General features: G+C 45.8%; 1 protein-coding gene across 4 annotated transcripts in view; it reads right to left on the reverse strand.

Moving 5' to 3' along the window:
- Positions 1–24707, reverse strand: part of LOC144138782 (procollagen galactosyltransferase 1-A-like) — a 498445-nt gene that overhangs the window by 338417 nt on the left and 135321 nt on the right. The window contains exon 9 of one of the 4 annotated variants that reach the window (XM_077671247.1): positions 14237–15260. The exons of the other annotated variants lie outside the window; for them this stretch is intronic. Coding sequence (XP_077527373.1) covers positions 14858–15260 — 403 coding nt within the window. The 3' untranslated portion in view covers positions 14237–14857. Of the gene's footprint in view, positions 1–14236; positions 15261–24707 lie in introns of those variants that run through there. 4 annotated transcript variants of the gene reach the window in all.

Consider the following 24707-nt stretch of genomic DNA (forward strand, 5'->3'; position numbering starts at 1 on the left):
CAGGCCTTTCACTTATTTCAGGCGAATCTTTATTTATCTAGGTTAATGAATGGTATTGATTTTGTCATTACGCAGTATCTTTATTTATAACAATACCGGTGTAGAGCTGTTTTTTTTGCGCTTTGTCGCATTTTAATAAAGAAAATCGGTTGGAAATGTTCTAATTTACAATCATGTTTAAATAAAGGAATTACAAGAAATTAAGATAATTCTGAAGCAGTACACGTGAAATCGGGAGGGCTATCACAAAAGACACATGCAGTCGTGAACTGAAAGCGTTACGTTTTAGCCATTAAATAAAATGCGGAGTAGAATAGACCAGACGCGTGTTTCTCAGATTTCCCGCAAATAAAAAAATTACAGGCACAATTCACGCTTCCTTCGGCTTGCGAAAATTACCCACTATTATCTCACAGCCATACAGAGATAAGTATCGCTGCATCCTTACAAGAAATAAATCATGTAGTGGAAGCAGTGCAAGTATTCATGACATTAATGCCAACGTTTGCTTCCCCGCCACATTACCCTGTAGCTGCAATGCATCCTTTACAGGGAAGTCGGTGATTGCGTGGCTCGGAGGCTACACTACAGCCCGTTCTACATGGTGCGAATTCGCCTGCGAATTCGAAGCTGCAGCCCCGCTCGTGCGGTTAAACGATTTTCGTTGTTGGTGAAGTTACGAAGACAGGTCGTTTCTCCGCACGAGCGGCACCGCAGCTGCGAATTCGCAGGTGAATTCGCACCATGTAGAACGGGCTTAACACAATCCTGATCTTCCGCTTCACCACAATATGCTCCATTGAACAATCCATACATAACGTCATGCAAGCATGTCGTTCTGCACTGCGCAGTACTACAGCAAAGATCATGTTTTTGAGCCGACTAGTATGCACGCTGCTGTTGTTTTTTTTCTAAAGAGCGCTTATTATGCCACAGGGCATAGATAAGCGGTATGAGTTGATGATGAGGAAAGTTGATTAGATGATCATGAAAATGTTCGCTTCGTGGATGAAGTCTAAGAGGGAACGAATCCATGCGCTGTATGCAAGTGCGGCGTCTACGCAGAGGCCCATCGCCGCAAGATGTCGTAGTCTCGTCGGACGCCAGGCCAGGCAATACCACAGCAAGTGGTGTGTGCCGGCTATTGCATCGCTGCGGTGGCAAACTGGGCAACCTGAATTTTATAAACAATCTCGGAAGTGAGGCATGTTGCTGTTATTCGCCGAATTTGCTTTTCCAGGACATTGTGGTGAAGCTGAAGCACGGGATCCTATAAGAGTCTGGACAGTCCCAAAATAACAAGTCTGAATAATAAAACGTCTGTATATTGCAGGAAGCTGGATGCATGGCCTGAACAAGAACGCTTGAAATTCCACTTTCAAGTAGTTAGCACTGCCACAGCGATGAAAACATGCATTATCGTTCTTCAAGTGAACATGGCGAACGGAGCAAGAGCGTAAAATTAAGTAGTAAAGGGATAGTAATGTAGGGATCGTTAGTTTCGCGGTAGTAATGTAAGAATCATTAGAAGTGTAGGAATCGTTACTTTCGCGGGTTAAAAAAAACGATGTTAACAAGTGAAACGAGAGACATCGGTCCAGTGAATTTCTAATACTGTTGGGACGTGCTTGGCGGCGCACGATGGAAAACACGTTGGACAAAACAAACCGGCCTCACAGGTTTGTGAGCTTTACACACCTACCTTTTTGACTATTATAACAAAATTTAAAAAATAACTTAGGCATACTGCCGTCTTTTTTTTTCTTTTTTTCCAATATTGCCCGAGAAGTCTGACAACATTTTTTTATAATACTTGACAGAGGACTGCAGCTAGCTCCACCGTGAGGAGCACAACTGCCATTTGGTAGTTTAGGTTTGCTCACTTATAGTAGGTCCATGCCTCGGATCTTTTATGAATCGCGGAGCGACGAAAAAAGTTTAGCAGGTTGCAGTACCTACAGCACCCTACTACACCTTGCAAGCACTACTACAAACGTTATTAATGCCGCCGATCGTAGTCCATGACGTAAGGAGCCGCACATTCTGCAGCGCCGTTATCTGTAACGCGATAACCGCCGAGCCTTACTGTGGCTCATTCACTCCGAGTCCACTAGGTAGGGCTGTCCGCGACTGCCGGGAGATGGCTTCTGTCGCACGATGAAGAGTTTCTCACAGATGAGCTCGTAACATAATATCGCCTTTCAATGAGCAGACGCGAATTCCTGCGGTTCACATTATTATGTGCTCCCCTTCCTTTACCCAACAGGACACACCGCGTGATGTGTGAACGGCATGCGCCTCGTGGTAGGCATTTTATTCGTATATTACTGCGCTGACAAAATAGTTCAGCAGCCAACACCTTACAACACCAACATCAGAGTGACGTTCGACGTATCGATGCGACAAAAACTGTTGCCGTCACCTCGATAAATGATGGCGCTTTTATTTCTTTTAGTTTAACCACCCAGCCATGATTTCCCGCCTCAAGATATGCGACTGCCTGGGCAAACACATAATTAAAATGATCTTGGTCGGTTGCATACCATACAATACGTCAGGGTGTCATTTGGAAACGCATGTCACAATTTAGCTTGACAAAAAGCATCCTCCCTTTTTGGCACATCCAATCTTCTATATTTTACATAGAAGTTCATATATTATTTTGTAGTTATATATTATATTTATTTTATATATCAAACATATCCAAGCTGAATATATGGGAATGCAACCCAAGACATTTATATTAATTAATGAGCTATTTGATTGATTGTAGGGTTTAACGCGCCTACGCAACGCAGGCGATGAGATGCGCCATAGTGGAGGGCACCGAATTAATCTTGACCCCCTGGGGATCTTTATCGTGCGCCGAAATCTCGTACACACGGGCGTTTTTGCGTTTCGTCTCCATCAGAAAAGCGTCCGCCGCGGCCGGGAATCGAACCCGCGTGCTCGTGCTCAGCAGCACAACGCCTTAGCCACTAAGCCACCGCAGCGGGTGAATCAATGAACTAAGTGTTGACTATATTTTCTTCTTCATTGCTGCAACTTGTAGCCTTCTCTTTTCCATAGGAGACGCATTATGTTCTGTGAACAAATCAAACTTTATTTCAGCATCAACATCAAGCGATACAGATGCTGAGGGCAATGAACAAAAAGCCACTTAAACGGGCTTGAAGGCGTCCATTGCCCTGTCCACTTGGCAGGAGGCAAGACAATAATATTAGAAAAGCAATAAAGCAGTATGCAATTTGAAAGAAAACTTAGCAAGCAGAAAACATCTTTGAAAAATTGCACTCGTCACAAAATTACACGTGAAAGCACGGAAAAGGAAAACAGTAATTAAAAACATCTCGAACAACTGCGCTCGTCACAATACACGTCAAAACACGAAGGAAAAAACAGTAATTTGGAGCATAGGCATAAATATAAACAAAAAATACGCGCACTGTAAAGTTTCCAGTAGCCGTGTCAAAAATACAGGTCAAACAGGTGATTTGCCGAGCGAAAAAAACACAATCCTTGGAAAAATACGCGCACTGCAAACTTTTAGATAAAAGGTGCAAAGAATAAAATGGTTATTCATTTAGTACGTGTGGCAGTTTAAAGCGTAACATCTGGTCCCCATAGGGGCAGGAAAGAAGAGCGGCGACCCGTATCTCATTTGAAGCGTGTTGTGCGCCCAGCTTTAAGACCACCAGGCACGACAAAAAACCGTATTCTTAGCCAAAACGCACCAGAATATTAAGGGATGAGCAATAAAAAGAATTGGAAAAAAAAATTGCAGAGACGTACGCAAAGTCTCGGATGAACCATCACGATCGCTTTATTACACAGAAACCACGGCTTCAACTAAAACGCGAGTAAAAACTTGATGCGCACAAGTTCTGCAACCCACAAATACGAACACTGCAATGTACATGTAATAGACTCCGCACCTCAGTCCATGGCGGCACGCGCGTAATCTGAGCCCGCGCGCAGTACGCATGTTGATACCTATGCGCTACGCAACTGTACGTGTGATATCATGGCTGCATATTCTTGTGGAAAATACACGCTGACATACATTATCATACGCCGTTCAAATGTCAAATAGCCTACGCAATGGTGATATCCATAGGCAACGAAACGGACAAGTACGGTACATTAAAAATGCCTTTATTCGCAATTTTAAATGGAGGTTCCGTTCTAGCCACTTTGCGGAACCAAAAACGATTACTAGTACATTGAGTTCTACGGGAATCGTATTTATTTAAAAAATAGGAATTCCTAGCGCGCGAACCAACGAACTGTTGCCTCATATATTTTGGCGGAAACCGTCTGACGTGTGGACCGTTGCCACCCGTTTCATTTGCCTTCATACAATTATTCCCCCACTGGAAAAGTGGGAGAACACCTCATCGGCTTCCCAATGATCACTCAACTTCCGTATCTGAACCACTACTCACTATCCCCACCCAGTGTGTTGGGAAAGCACTAAATTACCTGTCGTCTCCGCTGCATTTCACATAGGAAACTCTGTGCTGCGCGACTGCCTTCTTACTTTCAGGCGATATAAACCGTATTTTTCTCAACGCGTATTTTTATAGGTCTGATTCAGTGCCCATAGACTATACTTGCTCCCCTGAAGTGTATTCTCTCCTTCCGCGTAGAAGTCAAGGCTTCCCTTGGCAATAACGTGCCGCTGTTCCAAATGTGTAATATCCCGGGGCCGTATTTTCATATCAACACATCTTACCGATCCTGTTTTTTTTTGTTTTTTTTTTCAGGGAGCAATACGAGAAAGGCGCTTCACGCGTGCAAAAAGGTGACACGTGTTTGCCCACGAACAAAGATAACGTCGTCCGGACAAACGATTGTTAAAACATCGTCCGCTGCCCCAAGTCCGAGAACCGCTTCTCGAGACGAGAGAAAAATGTTCTCGTTTTAGTACACGTCTACACACACGAAAGAAGCAACAAAAGAACAAGAAAAGCGCGCGGGAGCGCCGAGTATGCGCGTGATCCCCTTGGCGGTCGGATGCGGAGCGCGAACGACATTTCGCTCTCCAAAAAGAGAAAACGAACTCCGCACTTCACTGTTCGTTTCGTTCCCTGACAAGTGCATACTTCTTTTCAAATTGTAGCCAAAAGGCTTGACCGTCAAACGATTGGTAGGAGCGTCGAATGACAACATCCGCTTTCATTTCTTCCCGTACAGCGAAGGAAAAACAGGGGAAGTGCACGGGGTTCGCGAGCCAGACCCAAATAATTGGATCCGCATTTTTTTCGCATCTGAGGAAGACGTTCGACACGCCGTCGTCGGCAGCGCGCAGCTTACGATAAAACGAATGTTTTCCCTGCTTCCTTTCGCAACAGCAGCAATAACAACATTGGACGGACACGTCGCCGTATACTCCACTTCGCGGACTGGTGGAAGCGCGAGCGCGAGCGGAGAAAACACGGACGGACGTGAGTACGGCGCCTCGGCCACAGTTTATCGCCAATGCGCCACGCAGCACAATATTACCGCCCAAAGAAACAAAAAAGAACAACAAGCCTGCAAAAACGAACAGCATCCGAAGGTACACGTACGTACAATGGAGTCGTTTCAGCGTTCGGGGGTTGTCCGTTATCTGGTATAGTGCAGCCGCATAAACAGCCCTCGTATACTACAGGGCCATTCTTATAGCACCCAATGTGTAGCCAGTTTTGCCCACTGCGTTGCTCGCTGCCGAAGCGTCGAGATATACAGAGGGGCTGACAATGCGTATAAGAGAGTAGTTCCAAACCCCGCAGCCCGCTCGTATACAGCAGCCGACGACGCGGGCACGAATGTGTACACCGGGAGGGACACTCCACACTCGCACGTTCGCTTCCCTCATAGGCATACGCCAGCCCCGGTCTCGTCAGCACTGCCCGGAGCTTGTGGAACGGCGAATCGTTACTGGCGCACGTGCAATCGGCGGCCAAAGAGCGCTACGAAAACAGGGACATTGCTGTCCCTACTGTCGTCAGAAAGAAGGGCTACAAAAAAGATAAAAAGCGTGGGCTGCTTTTTGAGCTATCACGTCTGAGGCGGCGGTGGCAGGTAATGTGTGCTACGTTGCTTCGAGCACATTCTGTTCTGCCAGAACAAATTTGCTACGCATTTATAGCCTCGAGGACACAGAATCCCTATCATCACTCCCCACGTGTAGTAACGGTATCAGTTGCAGCAGCCGCAGCTTGCAGCTATAAAGCTTTGGCAGCATTCATTTCGCCATACCGAGTTTACGCTACTTGTCAAGAGATACACATATTGCCCGTTTTCTCCTAACGTTACTGACGGCGCAAGTTTTTTTTTATTAGTTCGCGCCGTCAAATCGGGTTTTCCTCTCGGCGGCGTTCTCCTTCCTGCAGGAGGAGTTCATTTGACAACGACGGCGCTTTGTCGGCGTACGCAAGAACCTGCGCGCCTTTTCTTTTTACACCCGTGTCATTTTTTCGTTACCGACATGGCCTAATTTTACGTTGTTTACCTTATCGTTTGTTTACTTTGGGTAGAAACGAGCAAAAGCCTATATAGTGTTACGTCCGTTTTGAATGCCTAACGCACGATATGCGTAGAGTCCCTAACATTTGCCAACGTGCGCTGAACCGCAAGACCGGTTCAACGAATGTTGGGACTCCTAATCTATGGTCAATAGACTGATACGCTGTCAAACGAGACAGACGTTATTTTTTATGCAAACCAGAACCCACGGCATTGTGCAAGATGTAGAGGTGCTGCGTTGAGATCAAGATTAGTGTTCAGAGAATGGTTAGGGCCAGAATAAAGCTTGATTTGAGGAGAGGGACAATGCAAGAGAAGGGCATATAAGAGCAGAACTGGCAGGTTGCTGAAAAAGAATGCGTTTTCTTAAAAGACAAGGATGATAACAGCATAGGAACAACAAGCACGGACGAGCTTTACTAAGCTAATTCAGATCTAGAAGTAGCACAACAAGGGCAAACGTGAGCAATAAACTTGAAAACTGATTCAGGAAACAAGCATTTCATTTAGAAGCCCAAGCACACGAAAGTGTCAAGCCCTCGAGATGAAAAAATAATTTGGGAGGATATCGAAGCTGGTTAGCAGGTTCAACATTGGTCACCCTCATGCCATATTACAATTGTTTCGTGGACATTAGAGAGACGGAAAAGATTTAAGAGCGACGGAAAAGAAACCTGACGTCGGTAGCAACCGAACGTACGCCTGGGGAGACGAAAGTGGTAATGTAACAACAATCAACGAAGGTACCACCGTTAACTTGCGGGAAACATCCTGTGCACAGTTAGGCGCAAGCAGACTCCTGGCAGGGCTCACACGGTAGGTGATGCTCCAGCCGTTACTGAAAAGGGGTCGATAGGGTCACTCAATGACACAGGAAATGGAGCGGAAGACCATCACTGCTGATGGATCCATGATGATGATGGTTGGTGGTTAATGGCGCAAGGCCAACTGGGACAACGAGTGCCAAAACAGTGGTTATTGTGAGAGATGAATATCTAAGCACTCAAATCACTCAATACGGACGAAAGTAGAATCAGTAAAAGACAATGAGGATGGCTGGTGTAGAAGACCAGGTTGTGATTATGCGTGGTATGAAATGAGGTCTAAAAATTTTGCTTCTGCTAAATATTTAAAAACACACTGGACAGAAAACACGGGATCGTCAGAGAGGAAAAGAGCTGGGTGTAACGGGATGTGTAGTCTGTACAGTTGTGGGGAGTGTTTGCGTCGTGTTGTGTGAAGTGCTTTGCATTGAATGAGTATGTGAACTATGAACAGGGCCTCTCCACACCTGCCACACATAGGTCTTGAAGACCCCGTGAGGAGATACGAGTGTGTGACATGTGTGTGCCCGATCCGTAACCTAGCAAGGGCAACTTCTGTGTATCTCTTGCGTGTGTCAGTGGTGTATGGTCCCAAGCGTGGTTTTATCACGTGTAACTTGTTATCTGTCTGTTCACTCCAGTGTGTTTGCCATCTGTTGCGAAGTTGGTGTCTGATGTGTTGCTTCATGTCTGTGTACGGCACTGTTGCTATATCCACTGTATTCAAGACTATAGCAGCAGTGGCAATTCGATCTGCGGTTTCGTTCCCGGCAATTCCAGAGTGCCCTGGAACCCAACAGAAAGTTATTTGAAGGTTTGATACATATGCAGACATGATAGCCTTAAAAACATGATTGATGACAAAGTTTTTAGAACGCTTTCCGGATGCAAGTGCACGTACAACGCTAAGAGAGTCCGTGCACACGATGGATTTTAAGATTTGATGTTGGACTATGTGATTTGATATCATTAAAATACCGTATGCTTCCGCTGTGAATATACTGCTACAAATTATCATTGTTTTACTGACACGAAAGTTTGGCCCATGCGCAGCACAAGCCACAGCAGTTGCAGTCTTGGACGCGCCACTGTAAAACTCTGTACAACGGTACTTATCCTGCACAAACAAGAAATGCTGCAGAATCGCAATTCTTCATGACCTGTTCTTGTTAAATTGCATAGACAGGTCACATGACACAGGGCGGAGACGCCACGGTGGAATGGAATCAATGATGGGTGTCTTGTGGATGCCTGAAAACGAAACTGCTAGCTCAGAAGCTTCTTCTCGCACTCTTAGAGGAAACGGCATGGAGATTGATGGACGATTTAAAAAGAGTTGCTGTGAGGATGCATCATTAATGGTCGGAGTGAAAGGATGATTTGTCATAAACATGATTTTTTAGGCATATAAAACGTCCACGTAAGTACACCCTCTGATATAGGGACCATTCATTGCATTCTACATACAGACTTTCGACAAGGCTAGTGCGAAAAGCGCCACATGCAAGGCGTAGCCCTAAATGCAGCACCGGCTCCGGCATTTTTAGTGCCTTTTTTGTTGCACACCCATATACGACACTGCCGAAGTTCAAGCGAGATCCGACTAGGGCGCTATGAACACGCAGAAGGAGTTGCTTGTCTGCACCATACGACTGGTGGGAGAGAACTTTAAGAATATTCATAGTTTTTAGGCATTTTTACTTAAGATGTTAATATCTGGGTCCCGATGGATCCCGCGCTTCCTGGAGAACACAACCCAAGAACTTTTTTCTAGATTGAGTTTAAAACCATTTTCGTCTGCCAAACTGGCAAGTTTTTTAACACCATGCTGGACTTGACGTTCACAGATTGACATATTACAAAATTTAAAAGATATCTGCACGTCGTCTACATACATAGAGTAAGAAATGGTAGGTGGCAATGTCTTACCAAGAGAATTTATTTTAATTATAAACAGAGTACAGCTTAAAACTCCACCTTGCGGCACGCCGTTTTCTTGCACATGAATCCTTCACAGTGCATTACCAACTCTTACACGAAACGTTCTTTCAGACATTTAACTAGCCAGGGTGTTGAGCATATGGCCCGAAACACCGAAATACTTCAGGTCACTGAGGATCCCGAAACGCCAAGCGGTGTCATAGGCCTTCTCAAGGTCAAAAAACACCGTTGCGCAAAACTGATTGTGAATGAAACCGTCCTTGATGTATGATTCAAAAGCGACAAGTTGGTCATTCGTGGATCGCCCCGCCCTGAAGCCTGCCTGGCAGCCCTCGAGAAGACCGTCGTACACAAGAAAGTACACAAGTCTCCTGTTAATCATCTTCTCGAGGAGCTTGCACAGACAGCTTGTAAGGGCGATGGGCCGATAGCTAGCGGGAAAGGAAGAGTCCTTCCCCTGCTTCAGAAAGGCCACTACTATGGCCTCCCTCCAAAAGCGTGGAATGTGCCCCGAAAGCCATATTTTATTGTATAGATGTAGAAGTGTTTCAAGGGTGTCTGAGTGTAGGTGTTGTATCATGGTGTTTATCTGCACCTGGAGCTGAAGGTTTTCATGTGGATAGAGCGGCCTTATGCTCATGAATTGAAAAAGGAGAATTGTAGGAAGTGTGAAACTTTTATCACGCAAGGACTTCTTTTCTGCAGATGTTTTGTGTTACATGAAAGTGTGTAGTGTGCTGAACTGGACACGTGTTCGAAGTGTTGTGCAAGTGAAGTGTGTTAGCCTGGTCTTCGAGTGTGTCCCCTGTTGTGCTAACCAGGAGCAGGCTGTGTGTCTGTTGTCCTTTGAGCTTACGTATATGTGTCCAGACTTTGTGTGTGTCCGTGTAAGAATTAATCGATGTCAAGAAGGTGTGCCAACTCTCTCGTTTTGCCTCACGGCGCACACGTTTTGCAAACGTCTTGGCCCGTTTGAACAAAAGGAGGTTACCCGACGTGGGGTACCGACGAAGGATACCCCACGCCTTGTTCTGGGCCTCTCGCGCCCTCCTACAGTCCTAATTCCACTACGGCCTCCTCTGGTTGTGCGGGGCACCAGAGGCATGGGGAATGGACTTTTCGGTTGCGTTGAGGATGTGCGCCGTGAGAAGTTGGGAAGCTTCTTCAATGTGCAGGTGTCTTATAGTTGTGTAGTGTAGTTTGGATGTATCTGTAAATGTATTCCAGTTAGCTCTTGCTTCATTGAACCTGTTCTGGCAAAATGAACTGCGTGGGCCTTTACCTATATATATTAGGGAGGTGGGGAAGTGGTCACTGCCATATGGGTCAGTGTCCACACCCCACTCGAGAAGAGGAAAGAGAACTGCAGAGCCAATAGCCAAGGCAAGATATGAGTGTGTGTTGGGTCCTATATTAACGTATGTGGGCTTATTTTTGTTGAAGAGACATGCTCCTGAAAATGTAAGGAATCTCTCTATCAGGCGACCTCGTGCATCCATGCGAGAAGAGCCCCAAAGAGAATTGTGCGCATTAAAGTCACCTGTGAGGATATATGGTTCGGGCAGTTGGTCAACCAGCGCCTCGAAGTCAGAGCTCGAAAGTGCAAAATCATGACGAATGTAAATGAAGCATACCGTTATCAACCTATTAAATATTATTGTGCGAATTGCTACAGCCCCAAGGAGAGTGTTCAAGGTGATAGGGTGGCATGCTAAGGATTTCCGGGCGATTATGGCCACACCGCCCGAAGAGTGTGTGCAGCCAGCCCTATCCTTTCTGAATACCATATAGCTATTTAAGAAATTTGTATGATTGGAATTTAAATGTGTTTCTTGAACACACTTGAACACTTGGCTGATTAGCATGCAGAATCTCGTACACGTCGTCAAGATTATTCAGAAGGCCTGTGCAGTTCCATTGAACAATATTTTCTCTTCCCATTATTAAGTGTTCAGAGCTACTGAAGTGTGACTATTTATGTAAGGCCTTACGGGGCTTGGACTCTTGGAAGGGTTTTTTTTTACCTGCTCTGGAGGTTTGGATGAAGGGACTCGCTCCTTCCGCTGCAAAGCAGACAGGAAAGGTGCCACATCCATCTCGTCATCAGATTTGTGGGGAGTAGCCAGCGGACCGGCCCCCTTGGACTTGGCACCCTTCCCAGCGCCTTTCGTTGGAGCCGCGACCGCCGAGGGCGTCAGGAGCACCCCGGGTGGAAGAGGCAGCGCCCCGGGTGCCTCCGTCTCCATTTCTTCCGTGCCCTCGCATGTGGTTTGGGCCGGTGGAGAGGAAGCAGTGGATGCAGCGGCATCCCCAACCGACATGGTTGCCACCACAGCCGCTGCTGGCTCAGCAAGCGGGGCGGAGGCGGGTTGGGCTGCGACTAAGTGCGACTCTCGGTACTGGGTCCCTGCCGAAACCAGACGCCGCTCCTCCCCCCGGCGAGCTGTGTCGGCGTACTTCCCCAGAGGGAAAGAGGCGAACCTCTTTCGCGCGTCTGAGAAGGTGATGTTCTCGTTGACTTTTGAGGCAATGATTTGTTTTTCCTTCATGAATTTTTCATATCTCCTAGAATAGGCAGCATGCGGTCCCTGGCAGTTGACACAGGTGGAGCTCTCGAATGCACAATTGTCGGTTAAGTGATGATGTGCACGTCAAGTTTACCACGGCCAGAGGAAGTGCTGTGCCCAAACCGATGACACTTGAAGCAGCGAAGTGGGTTTGGCATTAGGGTCGGATTGGACATCTCATGAAACCTTCGTTGACAGACTCAGGAAGTGTTGAGCGGTCGAACGTCAAGATTATGTGCTTGGTTGGAATAATTTGATCATTTCGGCGTATGGTGATTCGCCTCACTGCTGTCACGCTTTGATCTCAGAGGCCCTCGAGCAGATCTGCTTCAGTCTCATTTATTAGATCCCGATCAGAGATCACGCCCTGGCAGCTATTGAGGCTGCGATGGGGCGTGATCTTGATGTCAACGTCGACCATGCGCGCTTGCTTGAGGAGGTTAGAGGATTGTTGTTTGTTTTCTACTTCAATCAAAACTTCTCCCGTTGTGAGTTTCTTAGCCTTGTATGACTTTCCGATAAGGCTTTCGAGAAACTTGGAAATCAGAAAAACAGACTGGGAGGTGATGGGTTTTGACTTATCCAGGGATTCCATTGCCAAAAAAGCGCGAGAAATCATCGGGCTTTCGAAGAGAGATCGAAGGCAATGGAGGAAAAGAAACTTCGGTGCGGCCCCTTCTCAGGGAACGATCACGTTTGGGGGGGGTGTGGGGGGTGGGGGGGGTTGAAAATACTATATGCTATAGTATAAAAGCAGGGGACGGGGGTACTTCGCTCGGGTTACATTAATACCGAGAGAGGTCCCGGAGCTCCCTGCCTGGTAAACAGACAGGGAGCCCATCCGCCGGAGCTTCACTTGGGCTCCGACGGCCACCGTTTGAGGCTTCTACCCTTCACCTTAAAACACATCGCTACGGTTGGTTCCAGCTTATGTTTGGGGGCTCGGGGTCCGCGGTATCGCCATTACCGTCACCAAGATTAGTCAAGGTGCCCCGTGCGGGGGCTGATGGATCCAGGCGATACTCAACAGAGAAAGGTCGTGGAACTATAGTCGGAGCGCATCACAGCCTTAAAGGTACCAGCACCCTAGATAGCTGAAAACGTAATTATAATGTATAGTGGGGGAAACTAGAAAGACTAAAGATTATAGTTCAAAAATCTCACTTTGCTGAAAGTTCTCCCAAGTAATGGGGTTATCCAAACAATCCACAAACAAAAAGCTTGCCTATTTGCAACCAAAGATTAATAAATATAGTTTAATTCTTTCGAAAGCCCGTCACTCATGGAGGCAACTCGAAACAATGAGGTTGGGGAGGCTTAAAATGGACCCTTGGATATGCATCTACGGAGCTCATACTGGAACCGCAATGTTTCGTAAGAAGAGTGAAGAGTCCCCTGTCACAATAGACGTCAGGCAAACAGACAGTAACTTTTTTGGCGTTATTCACAACCCCTTTCGAAGGCCTATTAAGAAGCTCGATTGGAGGAAAGTTGGGATATCAGTGAATATACAACAATTCAGCCCCTAGACATTACTGAACGGCATCGTACTGTTGAGTGAGATTGGAAAGTGCCTTCGAGAAATGGCTGAGGTCGCCAAAAAAGTTCAGGGGGGAGGTATGGTTGAATATTAAGAAATGAAACGCAATAAAAAACAAAAAATGGAGCTGCCGTTCAGTTAAAGTAAACCATTGAGGTCAGAATAGCCCTGCCTCCCCCTACAGTACAGAAAATTACTTCCGTATTCTGTGCCTACAGCGCGCTTTTGAATAAATAGGCGAAAATCCTCCACAAGTGCCTGTAAATGCTCGGCCGGCAAGACGAAGCGCGCAAGATATGCATGTGCGCCAGTCACTAGACGGTCACTAGACCGCGTCATAGAGGGCGTGACATGCGTACAGCCTACATACGTGCAGCAGCGAGGGAGACGAGGCGACTATTTGGGAATCGTCACACAGCGCGTGGTACTCATGGTGAAATCATCCTTGTCGCGCTTTTTTGTCAGGCGACCGGGTGGAGCTGACAGTATGTGTGCGGTTTGAAATAGCCGAAGGCAGTTGTTAGCGCAGGTCGAGCTCATTTTCTTTGTTTCGTCTTTGTTGCGTTTGGTGCCGCTCGCGACAGCGCGAGTCTGGCTTTTCCTTTACCTGTTTTTGTTACGTTTTTGCCTCGCCTCTCTACAGCACGTTATTTACGCGACTTTTTCGCCTATTTTAATCCGACCTGAGCTTTAATTTAAAAGCGCATTGTTATTTTCGTCTATGCACTTGTGTTCTGCCTTGAATCTGTCCAAGGCTACCTGCGTGTTAAGCAACGGTGACACGTACGAGCCATGCCTCCAGTGGTAGTCGTTTGGTCTCGCCTATGCACACTCCGTCTTCAGGCTTGCTATAATGAAAGGCACGTACATGGCGCTGCTGGTTTTCGTGGTCCACAAAAAGGACCACGAAATGCAGGGTGAAAATAGCGGATGAAAATTTGGTCTGAACACCCTAAAATCACAGGTTGCGAGCCAAAAAAAAAAAAAAAGTCTAAGCATTAAGAAATAGTTTTATTTCTCCCCACTACGCCACCCCTGTTCGGACAGACACAGACGAGAGGCGGGTTAAGCCGCGACAAGTAAGCGGCAACGAACGACGAATCCCCGAGCGCACCAACGGGCCCAGCTGCATTAAGCACTGTACGCCTAAACCAGCTCTACGCTAACGTTCATGATGCATAAAACTCGCTACTCTTGCCTCACTGTAGCCCTATCTAGATCTTGGACATTCTGTGTTCGTATTTCGAATGTGCCACCTTTCGTGTACTGCTGTAACCCCGCCGAAAATGGGGGAGGTTACGATAAGTCGGAAAAGAAGGGTTCAACTGCAGTCAAGGGCGCATCGTGGTGATTCTTTTTCGTCAAGCATATCCGCTAACCCACAATTCTTCCTTCACGAAGCTAGCAAAAAGCTGTAGTGTTATGTCTGAATGCTTTATTTGCAATGCAGGCAGTCGCTTGCGGCATCTTTCAATCTATATCGCCTTGCTCCTTGACCCCGAGTTCACGGCACTGTCTCGTGTACTGCTTCCACCTTCAAGATGAACTGTCTGGTGTCTTTGGCATAACCTCAATTGAAACGCCGAGATAGAGCGGCACCGGCGTTCGCGGAAGTGCGCCATGCCTTCAACACGCGGAAGGAGCGTTGACACGGCAGCCGCTGTTGACGCAACGTCGCGGTAAGGAACGCTCGGCGAGGGCGGCTTCCGATGCCACGTCAAATCTGAAAGCGGTGGAACCATGCTGCACCCTCTTGCAAAGCCGTCCACCTGACAGGCATCGTAAAAATTAAGCAGGCGCTGACGGGGAGCGCGCCTTCGGTCAGCTTTCTTCTCCCGTGCAGTGTCGCTACGCAGTTCCGACCGCAGCCTTTCCGTCCTGCGCAGAACGGCACAGGCGCCTGAAAACGGGCACAACAGCTGCAGCATTATCGTTAAAAGTTATCAAAGATGCGTTACCAACGAAGCCCTGTGCGAACACGCCGGCAGATTTTTCTTTTTCTTTTTTTTTTTTTTTTTTTTTGCGAACACAGATTTGTGCTTCATGCTCACTCAGGCGTTTTTTTCTTCTGACCTACAAGCAAATTTAGTATGCGGGAACCGAATGCTCAGAATAAAACAGCGGATGAAAACACACTGGCCGTATAAAAAGGCACGAACAAGTCCCTTTCACCTTCACCATCCCCGCCAAGATTCTAAGCGCCTGAAGGATATGAGAAACGCACAAACTACACCAGGAAAAAAATTAAAACTTAATCCGCTTATCAGAAGCGGAAATGACAACTCCGTTCCCAACCGGCCGCAATTTCCTTCTCGGATCCAGCGGGAGGCAACCGCCAGACACAGCTTTCACTTAATCAGATTTGCCTACGGCGGTGCGGAGCACGATTAGAAACTTTTCTTGCACAGCGGATCACCACAGAGCATTTTTTTTAGTTAGCTCTTCGCAGTGAGGCGCTAAAATGGGAGTGAAACATTTTAGAAGGCTAGTATTTATGTGTGTTTTGAATGATTTTTGTTGTACATTTCAAGAGATACATCATGAAAGTAAGTATTTTTTTTTACATTAATGAGTATTCAGCACTTCAGTGGTGTACTTCTCAAAGTTCAGTATCCAGCACACGTATCGGTTAGTAATTTTGCCTTAAATTCAGTATAAAAACTTAAATATTTCGTTATAGTGCACAAAAAAGCCCGCTTCAACGACTTTATTAGGAGACAGATTTAAGCACTGCTAGTATCTAGCTGCCACATTACCCTTAGTATCTCCCACAGTATTTGCCTTGCAAGGTGGTAGTCTCTGCATCTAAAAAAAGATTAGAGACTTTGCACTTCGCGAAGGAAGTCGCTTTTCATTGCCTGTGGTTCATCGTAAGTTTTTTTTTTTTTTTTTTTTGGCAAAATGCCAGATACCTCACTTTCTAAGTCAAGGCAAGAATGGCACCTCTTATATTATTTCGTATTTGAAAATGATCAACCACTCCACTTTTTTTATCTCATAAGAAAACATTTAAAAATAAGACCTTTCATATCGTTTAACAAGCTCGTTTCTGGTGTTGCTGTAAATGACAGGGGACGAAATCCACTTCGGATCCTGTGTCGTAGAAAATGGCGTTGTATAAACGCAACAGTGTTAACTAGTTACAAATGTTATATACTAACATTTTTAAGCGACTTAAACATATCGTAAATACCCAAGTTATTAACTACCTAGAGTACCAAAACATTATCCATAAACACCAACACGCTTCTCGTAGAACTAACCCTAGAAACAAATAAAGTTTCCTCTTTCTCTCTCTCTCAGAAAATACTCTGGCGACGCAATGCTCTTTCGACTCCTTCATGGCACCACTCGACGGTGGGTCCCAGGTTGGCGCTATTTTCCTTAACTATTCAAAAACCTTCAACCATGTTTTTAAACAGCGGCTTTTATCCAAACTTCTCAGGCTTAATATTCACTTGCATTTCGTCATGCGTGAAAGATTTTCTTTAGACTAGGATGCACGTCTACTAACAATTGCACCTCTTCTTTCAAGTCGCTTCCGTAGTCCCCGAGGTCGTGTACTAGGTCTCCTACTGTTTCTAACCTATACTGATGACTTGCCGTCCTGTTCGTTAACCCGTATAAGGGTTTTTGCCCGCGACTGTGTGATTTCTCAAACGTTTTCTTGTGACAATCCCAGAAAACCTTCCAAAACTGATCTGAGCGCTATTAACGCGCGCTGCCGATCTTGGTTAATGACCTTAAAGGGACAGACAACCGATTTTTTTCGAGTATATATTCTCTATCCCAAATGAAAGGGCATCACTTAAAGCACCTTGACGAGAACTTTTTAAATCAAAATTTTTAGATCTACGAGCCGTATGTGTCCCTCCCAAAAATGATGCTGGCAACCATGACACAGAGTAGCTCGGCAACATACTTTTGTCTGTATGCGAAGTGAAAAACGATATTTAAAAACTTGTCCCCTGCTAAAAAAGTTTGAATCGCAGGCTTTCCTCTTCCGTTATGTGTTTTTTTTTTAATACAACGGTCTATTTTGCACGAATGCGCCATCTGTTGGGATAGACGATAGGTAGAATCTGGCTTCACGTTGTGGAGGTGGGAAGTTCAATTCTCCCGGGCGCGACAGTTTCTTTTTTTTTTTTTTGAGCTACCGTTGGCGTAGTTGGAAACCGAAATCAAATATTTTGGCAGAACAAACGCCCCTGACTCAGGCAGAATCGTCAAAGCTCCTCCACTGGGTCTGTTTACTGAACGCTGCCGTTGATTCTGGGCATGGAGGCTCGCTCAGTTAGCCACACTGAGAGCAACCCAGCGACGGCGGGCGGCGTGTCTTTAAAATTTTCAAAATAATGTTTAGAAACACATATACAATTTAACCTTGTACAAATACTCGTGTTAAAAGGTTTTCAATACGTAAATAAACGTTTCAGCAGTTACAGTAGCTGCTAGGTTTGCAGGTCACGTGACAGGGACACATATTGTGGTGTCAAGTTTCGACACTACGAACCGCCACCCTTCCGATTTCAGGAAGTTTTCTGCCAAATTAAAATTATTTCCGCCAATTTGTTTAGAAATTGCTTGTGGTTACCGGGCTATATAAAACGCTGGCTTTCATATGTGCTAGAGGACATATACGCGACAAAAAATCGGTTGTCCGTCCCTTTAATCCACTCTAAAACGAAACGTTGTCCTTTACTAATCGCCCCTCCCGCATTCCTTCCTCATACATGCTTAATATAGTACTCTTGTTGACCTCGTCCTGGCTTTCAATAATTTTTGATTGCCCTTCCAGCCAGACCTTCCATGGCACTATTAAAACGCACCCGGGAATCTGCAAACCGCTCCTTAAGGTTTCTCAAGTCTAACCTTCAGAATTATCTTCCTACCATATGGAAACTTGCCTTTACAACACTAACACGCCAGAAAATAGAATAAGCATCAGATATATGGGATCCGCAACAAGTCTACACAACATGTGATACGGAATCCCTCCGTACACTTAGCTTGGTATGTTCCGATTAGGCCCGTCCTTTTAGCGGGACAGCATTACTTCTTTGCCCCGAGCTAGCAGTTCCAGCACACCACCGAGAACTTTCCCGCCTATCCTTGTTCTATTCACTTTATGAACACATTCCTTCCAAATGTTGTCTTTGAACCACTCGCTGTTATTTTTCAACGCCGCAACCATCATCCCCAGAAACTGAAAATCTTAAATTGTCAGTCATCTGTTTCCATCCGGTCATTCACACAACCTACTATACTCGACTGGAATAATCAACCACCACACATCACCACAGAAAAGACGCCACGAAATTTAACGGCCTAGTGCAAGCTGCTCGCAACTCGTAGTGTTTTCCTCTCTGCTTTTAATCGCAGCCTAAATGGCTAGGGTTCCATGCATTTTTCATGTTTCCGAAGACAAACTCTCGAAGATCAACGTGTCTTTGAAGCGCGAGGCGTCGAAAACAGACCGTCCCGGTGTGTGCTATTGAAACGCTACCGTCACCAAAATCGGACGCTGTTGAAAAACTATTTCGACATAAAGCGTATACGCCTCATCACTTGGGCATGCCTCTTGAGTGCATTAGTTGTCAACAGGTACAATTTTCAAGATAGGTAGAGTCAAAATATGTGTGCGTGTATGCAGGTGTCTTCCTTAGGAATGACCGTTGTCACCACTCAAGAGAACTAAAATATGCTCGTACGTACCTTTCCCCAAATTCTACGTAACCTCTATGCCGTGTGGTTAAAAGCTCCACTTCACAGAGTGGAACGGCTCCTGGTTTTAATTTTGCTCTGTTTTTCTTTTCCTTTTCGGCCACTTGCAGTCAACATTGCAGGCTGCCTCAAAAATTTAATTTCTAAGATGTGACATAAATGCGCTATAGATCCGGCGCAGGGTTCTCGGCCATTTCGGGCGAATGTTTATAGAAAAGTATAGGTTTACGGAGCGCTTTTTTTTGTCATTATGCCGTACTTTCGTTTAAAGCCACACCGTTGCAATATTCGTTTCTCTAGCCTTTTTGCAGCTTTTGAATGAAAAGAAATTGGTTGAAAATATTACAATCTACAGTCGTCTTTAAACGAACGAATAAAAAATAAATAAAGATAGTTCTCATATAGCACACGTGACACGGGGCCGACTGTCCTCCGAGCCGCATGCATTCGGCACACAAATGTACCCTTTTAAGTGCAATGCACTTCTTAAGCGACCCTGAACCTGCGTCCACCGGCGATGTCCGCGCACGTGGAGATGGGCGCGCGCAGCCTGGCCGCTGACATGGCACATACCCACGTGGGGGATTGGCCAGGATCTCCTCGTCTTCCTTGGCAACGGGGGGAGATGGGCGCGCGCTGCCTGGCCGCTGACATGGCACATACCCACGAGTGGGATTGGCCAAGAATCGGGCGTGAGAAGGGCTAATGCACCTGCTTAAAGGAGTACTGACACGAAATTTCAAAGCTGAGATCCGCTCTAGCAATCAAGTACAACGACAACACAAATAGGTGTCTGTGAATAAATGCATCTTTCTTTCTTTGTAGTTGTGTGTGTGTGTGTGTGATCTCTCTTTCGCGAACATTACCGAACCGCGCAAATTCAACTCGTGCATTCGCACTTTCACATTCTTCCCCTCGGGGAAATGCGGGGAATTTTTCCAGCAGCGGTCCGCCTAGCGCCCGTTACACCGAGCTAAACACGGCGGGAAGGCACGCACCCTAAAATTCTCGAACCTCCCCCTCCCACACAGGACAACAAAACAACCTGCGCACAATGCATCCTCGTCGCTTAATCTCTACCCCCACCCACTCCTCCGCCCTCCTTTACTCACGAAGGCCACGGAAGCAGGTGCACATTCCCGACGCTGTATCTGCCGTGGGCGAAGCGTCTCCTTCGTTACTTTTTAAAGAATTAAACATCGTGCTAAATTAAATGTGCTGAGGCCTTGGTACTTTGATAACAAACTCTTTATAATACCCCTCAAACACGTCTTTCCAGCAATGCACCTGTATGTAGTAGTGAAGCTGACTTTAAAGCGGCTCAGTGAACAGCGTTTCGTAGGGACACGCGGGATTTAACGAAATTATTTAATAACGGCCCCTAGGGTTTTTCTAATTTGGCATTATACTGCCGATATTGGGCCTGAAAAATGTCTTCCAAACAGTGTATGCGTGCAGTGAAAGGGACTCGGTGTATCGAAGAGCGGCTTAAGCATTTATTCGACAATATTCGTTTGGTAGTGACAGATTTTTTTTTTTTCGTTTTAAAGCGGAGCTTTAGTGTTCTCCCTGATGGCGTCTGTAACGCGAAAACGCCCTGCAGGAAAGCCAACTTTCCCTGACTATGATGAGGAATTATCGTGGGTGAACTAAAAAAAAAAAAAATCCCGGGCCATTTCCCCTAACGTTAAACCTGGAGTGGCAAATTATGCAGTGTGTAAGTGTATTCTTGACGCCTTGGTGTTTTCGCCCACGGACATGAAGCCGTTGGGAGTAGAGGCACACATCTTTGCTGTAAGTCTCGTGTCTTTGAAGAACGAAACGTTCTAGCGCGAGACGTTGGAAAACGAGCGTCCCGGTTTTTTAGTACCGTGACCACATGATACTACGACGACATAAGACGCCGACAGCCCGAGCTCCAAAGGGGCTTCGCCCCTAAAACGCTTCCCGTGGCCGGAATTGAAACTAGGTCCCTCGCGTTATGACGCCGACGTCTACCCTATTGCTCCAATCGACATGGTCGAAACTCAGTACAAACTCAGAGACGACAACCAAAGAATCCGTCACGAGAAAGCTTCGCATTCACCTATCGTCGTCTTTAGACTGACGGGTGCATGATTTTTTTCTCACTCCCTCACTGGTAGCGACGTGCTCGCAGAGTGGTCAGCCTCCAACGTGTTTGCCCCTTTCCTTCGTAAGCTTTTGTGTGTGTGTGTGTGTGGGCCCGCACGTACTAACCGTCTGCCAGCTGTCGAAAAAGCGCCACTCAACACAACACTAGCTCTATCTAAGTTGGAAGCCGAGAAGACACTACTTTATTTATATTCCAAAATTCATATTTCGGGTGTTTGACCCACCGAAGCTACACCTGGGTCATACGGCGAGCCGCAGTGGAGGGATTTGGATTAATTTTGACCGCCAGGAGACCTTTAGCGCGCGCCGAAATCTCGACACACGGGCGTTTTCACTTCTCGCCTCCATCTGAAAAAAAGCCACCGCGGCTAGGATCGAACCCACGTCCTTAGGTTCACCAGCACAACGCCTTAGCCACGAAGCCATCGTGGCGGGTTCTTCGTTTATAATTCTCGGAATGCCTGCCAACAATGGCGGACTGGCAGCGCGGAGGCGCTGGATACGACAGTAGCGCATGCTGGGAAGATGTTAATTCTGATGTTCTAGCTATTAAGGGATGTGATCTGAGACGCAGCGAAGTACAATAGATTCGACGTTGATTTCTCAGATTTCCTGCAAATAAAATATCACCCGCAGAATGCATAGTCCGTAAATGCTAAGCTTTCTTTGGCTTGGGAGAATTGTCGGCTATTATCTTGCAGTAATAAACATACTGGGAAACACTGCATCCGCGGGCATACCTGCCATTATTACTAGGTTTGCTTTACTCCATAATGGCCAATTTGATGTAGTGCACCTTTATAGGCAAGTTAATAAAGGTGTCCCCCAATGCCCCAGCTTAGGCTCCTTGTTATTCTTAATTTTCATTAATGATCTCCCTTCGTGCCTTTATCACTCAGTTGCTTTCTGCACGCAGATGATACCACTATTGTCTCATCCCATCGCAATCAACATACCTTGATGTGCAATTTGCAGAATGACTTGTTAGCCATCCAAGAATGGTGCTATTGTAACCGGCTCTTTATTTGTTTTTGTTCCATTTCACTCCCCTCAAAACACCTGTTGCCCGTCCCTAATTACTGCATCAAAGCAGATTGCATTCCGTCATCTGACCATGTGTGTTTTCTTTGTATTATTGTGGACAGCCATCTCAAATTTCATTACCATGTAAATTACATTTGTAAAAAGGTTTCGTATGGGATACGTTCTCTGCTTAGAGATCGATCCTACTTTGATTTAAAAACGTTAGTAACTATGTATCATGCGTTTATTCACAGACATTTGAATTACTGTATATCGTCTTGGGGTAGCATGTATCGTAATCACCTCTGGCCTCTTCAAAAACTCCAAAAACAAGCTTTAAGAATGATTACTTTTTCTTCCCGCCTATCTTCTTCTACTCCTCTGTTCACTGAACTTGCGACTTTGCCCCTCTCCTGTCTTTACCAGCTAAATATTGGCACTTTGTTCTTCAAGGTATCGCGTCGTGGACTCCTAATATCTATTCTTCCTACTAGCACTATCTCTAACCCAAACTCCACTCGGTTCTCCTCTCGCTCGCAACAACTTTCTACAGCCCAAAGTAAAAACTAACTTCGGTAAACAAACCATCCAGTTATCGTGCTTGCCCTTGTGGAACACCTTAAACCAAGACATTAAAACTTCTCATTCTGTCATACCTTCAAAAAAAAAAAAAATCTGCAACATTACCTGTTGTTTTCTTTACATTAATGTGAAGTGTCTAAATGTAATTTTCTTCCTAACCTCCCAGCTGATTTTTGAATGTTTGTACACTACTGTTTTCTATTCCCTTTACCAGTGTTCTCATAATTTTGTTTTACAGTCATTTTGTTAATTTGTGTAGGAGGTCCAGCTTGCGGTTTTCATGACCTTGGGACTTCGTCCTGCATATATTATGTACCCAGTCATGTTGGTTGAAATAAGACTTATTTTCAGTTCAGTTCAGTTCAAAGTCAGTGCTCGGCGTCAGCAGATAGACAACCGCATGGCCAGCTACCCAGACAGAGCTAATTGGGCGAAATAGGCAAAGAACGCCATGTTATAAAAAAAGATCCGGTGACACGAATATTTTTAAAGACGAAAGTCTTTATTGGGCCACTTAAATACGAAAATCTCTCTCTCTCTCTCTCTCTCTCTCTCTCTCTCTCTCTCTCTCTCTCTCTCTGCGCACGCGCGCTCTGTCTGTCCGTCTGTCCGTCTGTCCGTCCGTCCGTCCGTCCGTCCGTCCGTCCGTCCGTCCGTCCGTCCGTCTGTCTGTCTGTCGTCCCTTTATTCAGCCTTGCGGCCAAAAGTTTTAATTAAGAGAATACTGGAACAAGATGTTTACATACGCAAAACTTGTCCAAACCACTAAATCTGAATATTTACTTCATACCTGTCAACAGTGGTGAGCAAAAAGAAAATATTATGCATATTTGAGGCAAAACATCAATGCACAATTGGTTCTTGCATCTAACCTAAAAATGCAAAAAGAGCTCGCGCGATCCTGGATATCATGGCAGTGTTCAAACTTCAATAGTAATAAAATGTTCAAGTATATGTCGCGAGCAGCGGAACCCGGCAAAATTGAACTGACTTTAGCAAACCTCCTCTTCGTTTGTAGTGACAGGACCAAAAGGGAGGGGAAAGTATGAAAAGTGGGCGGTGGAGAGAAGAGAAGCGCTTACATGGCAGAGGCGGCAGAGGGACCATCGTCTTCCGACGACATTTGCAGCGAAGTGAGCAGACACGCGGCAAATCTTTTCTTTTTTTGTCCTTTCGCGCCACGCGCAGCGAACAGTAGGTCTATTACAGATGACTTTTCAATTGCGGCGACCTGTATGTTCCATGTCGGATTTTTTTTTGTGCGTGTGTGTGTGTGTGTATATATGCCGGTTTCGTGTTTGAATTTGAACTGTACATTGCTTTATATTATTTCTCTCTACATCTTTACTGTTATTACCAGTACATAGTGCATAAATATATATTTTTTAAAATTTAGATTGCTTGTTGATTTGCCTTGTTATATTTGAAAATTTCTGCGTATTATTCTGTTCTCTTTCTGCATTAATAGATTGAAATGTACCTTTTTCCAGTACCGGTCCTCCTAGCGGCCGCCACGGCGAACTAAAAATGGCAGTCAGGCGCGCCCCCCAAAAAGCCGGGCTTTCGGAGAACTCGTGCGCAAAATATCCTGGTCCTGCAGTCCCTCCCGCACCCATCCGTCACCCGTGCCTGTCACAAGAATATCAGGGTAACAAGCGCACGTCCTCATGAAATTTGCAGTGGTCGAAGCATCATTTCTTGTTTACCGTTTTATTTTATTTTCGTTACTCCCCCACTGGCAGCCATGTGCTTGCAGCGTGGTCAGCGTCAAACATTTGCCCCTTTTCTTAGAAAGATTTTTTGTGTGCTCGTACGAACCCACCACGAGCTGTCCAAAGAAAAAAAAAATAAAAACGTGCATCG

Source organism: Haemaphysalis longicornis, unplaced genomic scaffold, assembly GCF_048455015.1.
Source record: "Haemaphysalis longicornis isolate Haplotype H1 unplaced genomic scaffold, Haemaphysalis longicornis Haplotype H1 scaffold_1, whole genome shotgun sequence".
Lineage (NCBI taxonomy): Eukaryota > Metazoa > Arthropoda > Arachnida > Ixodida > Ixodidae > Haemaphysalis > Haemaphysalis longicornis.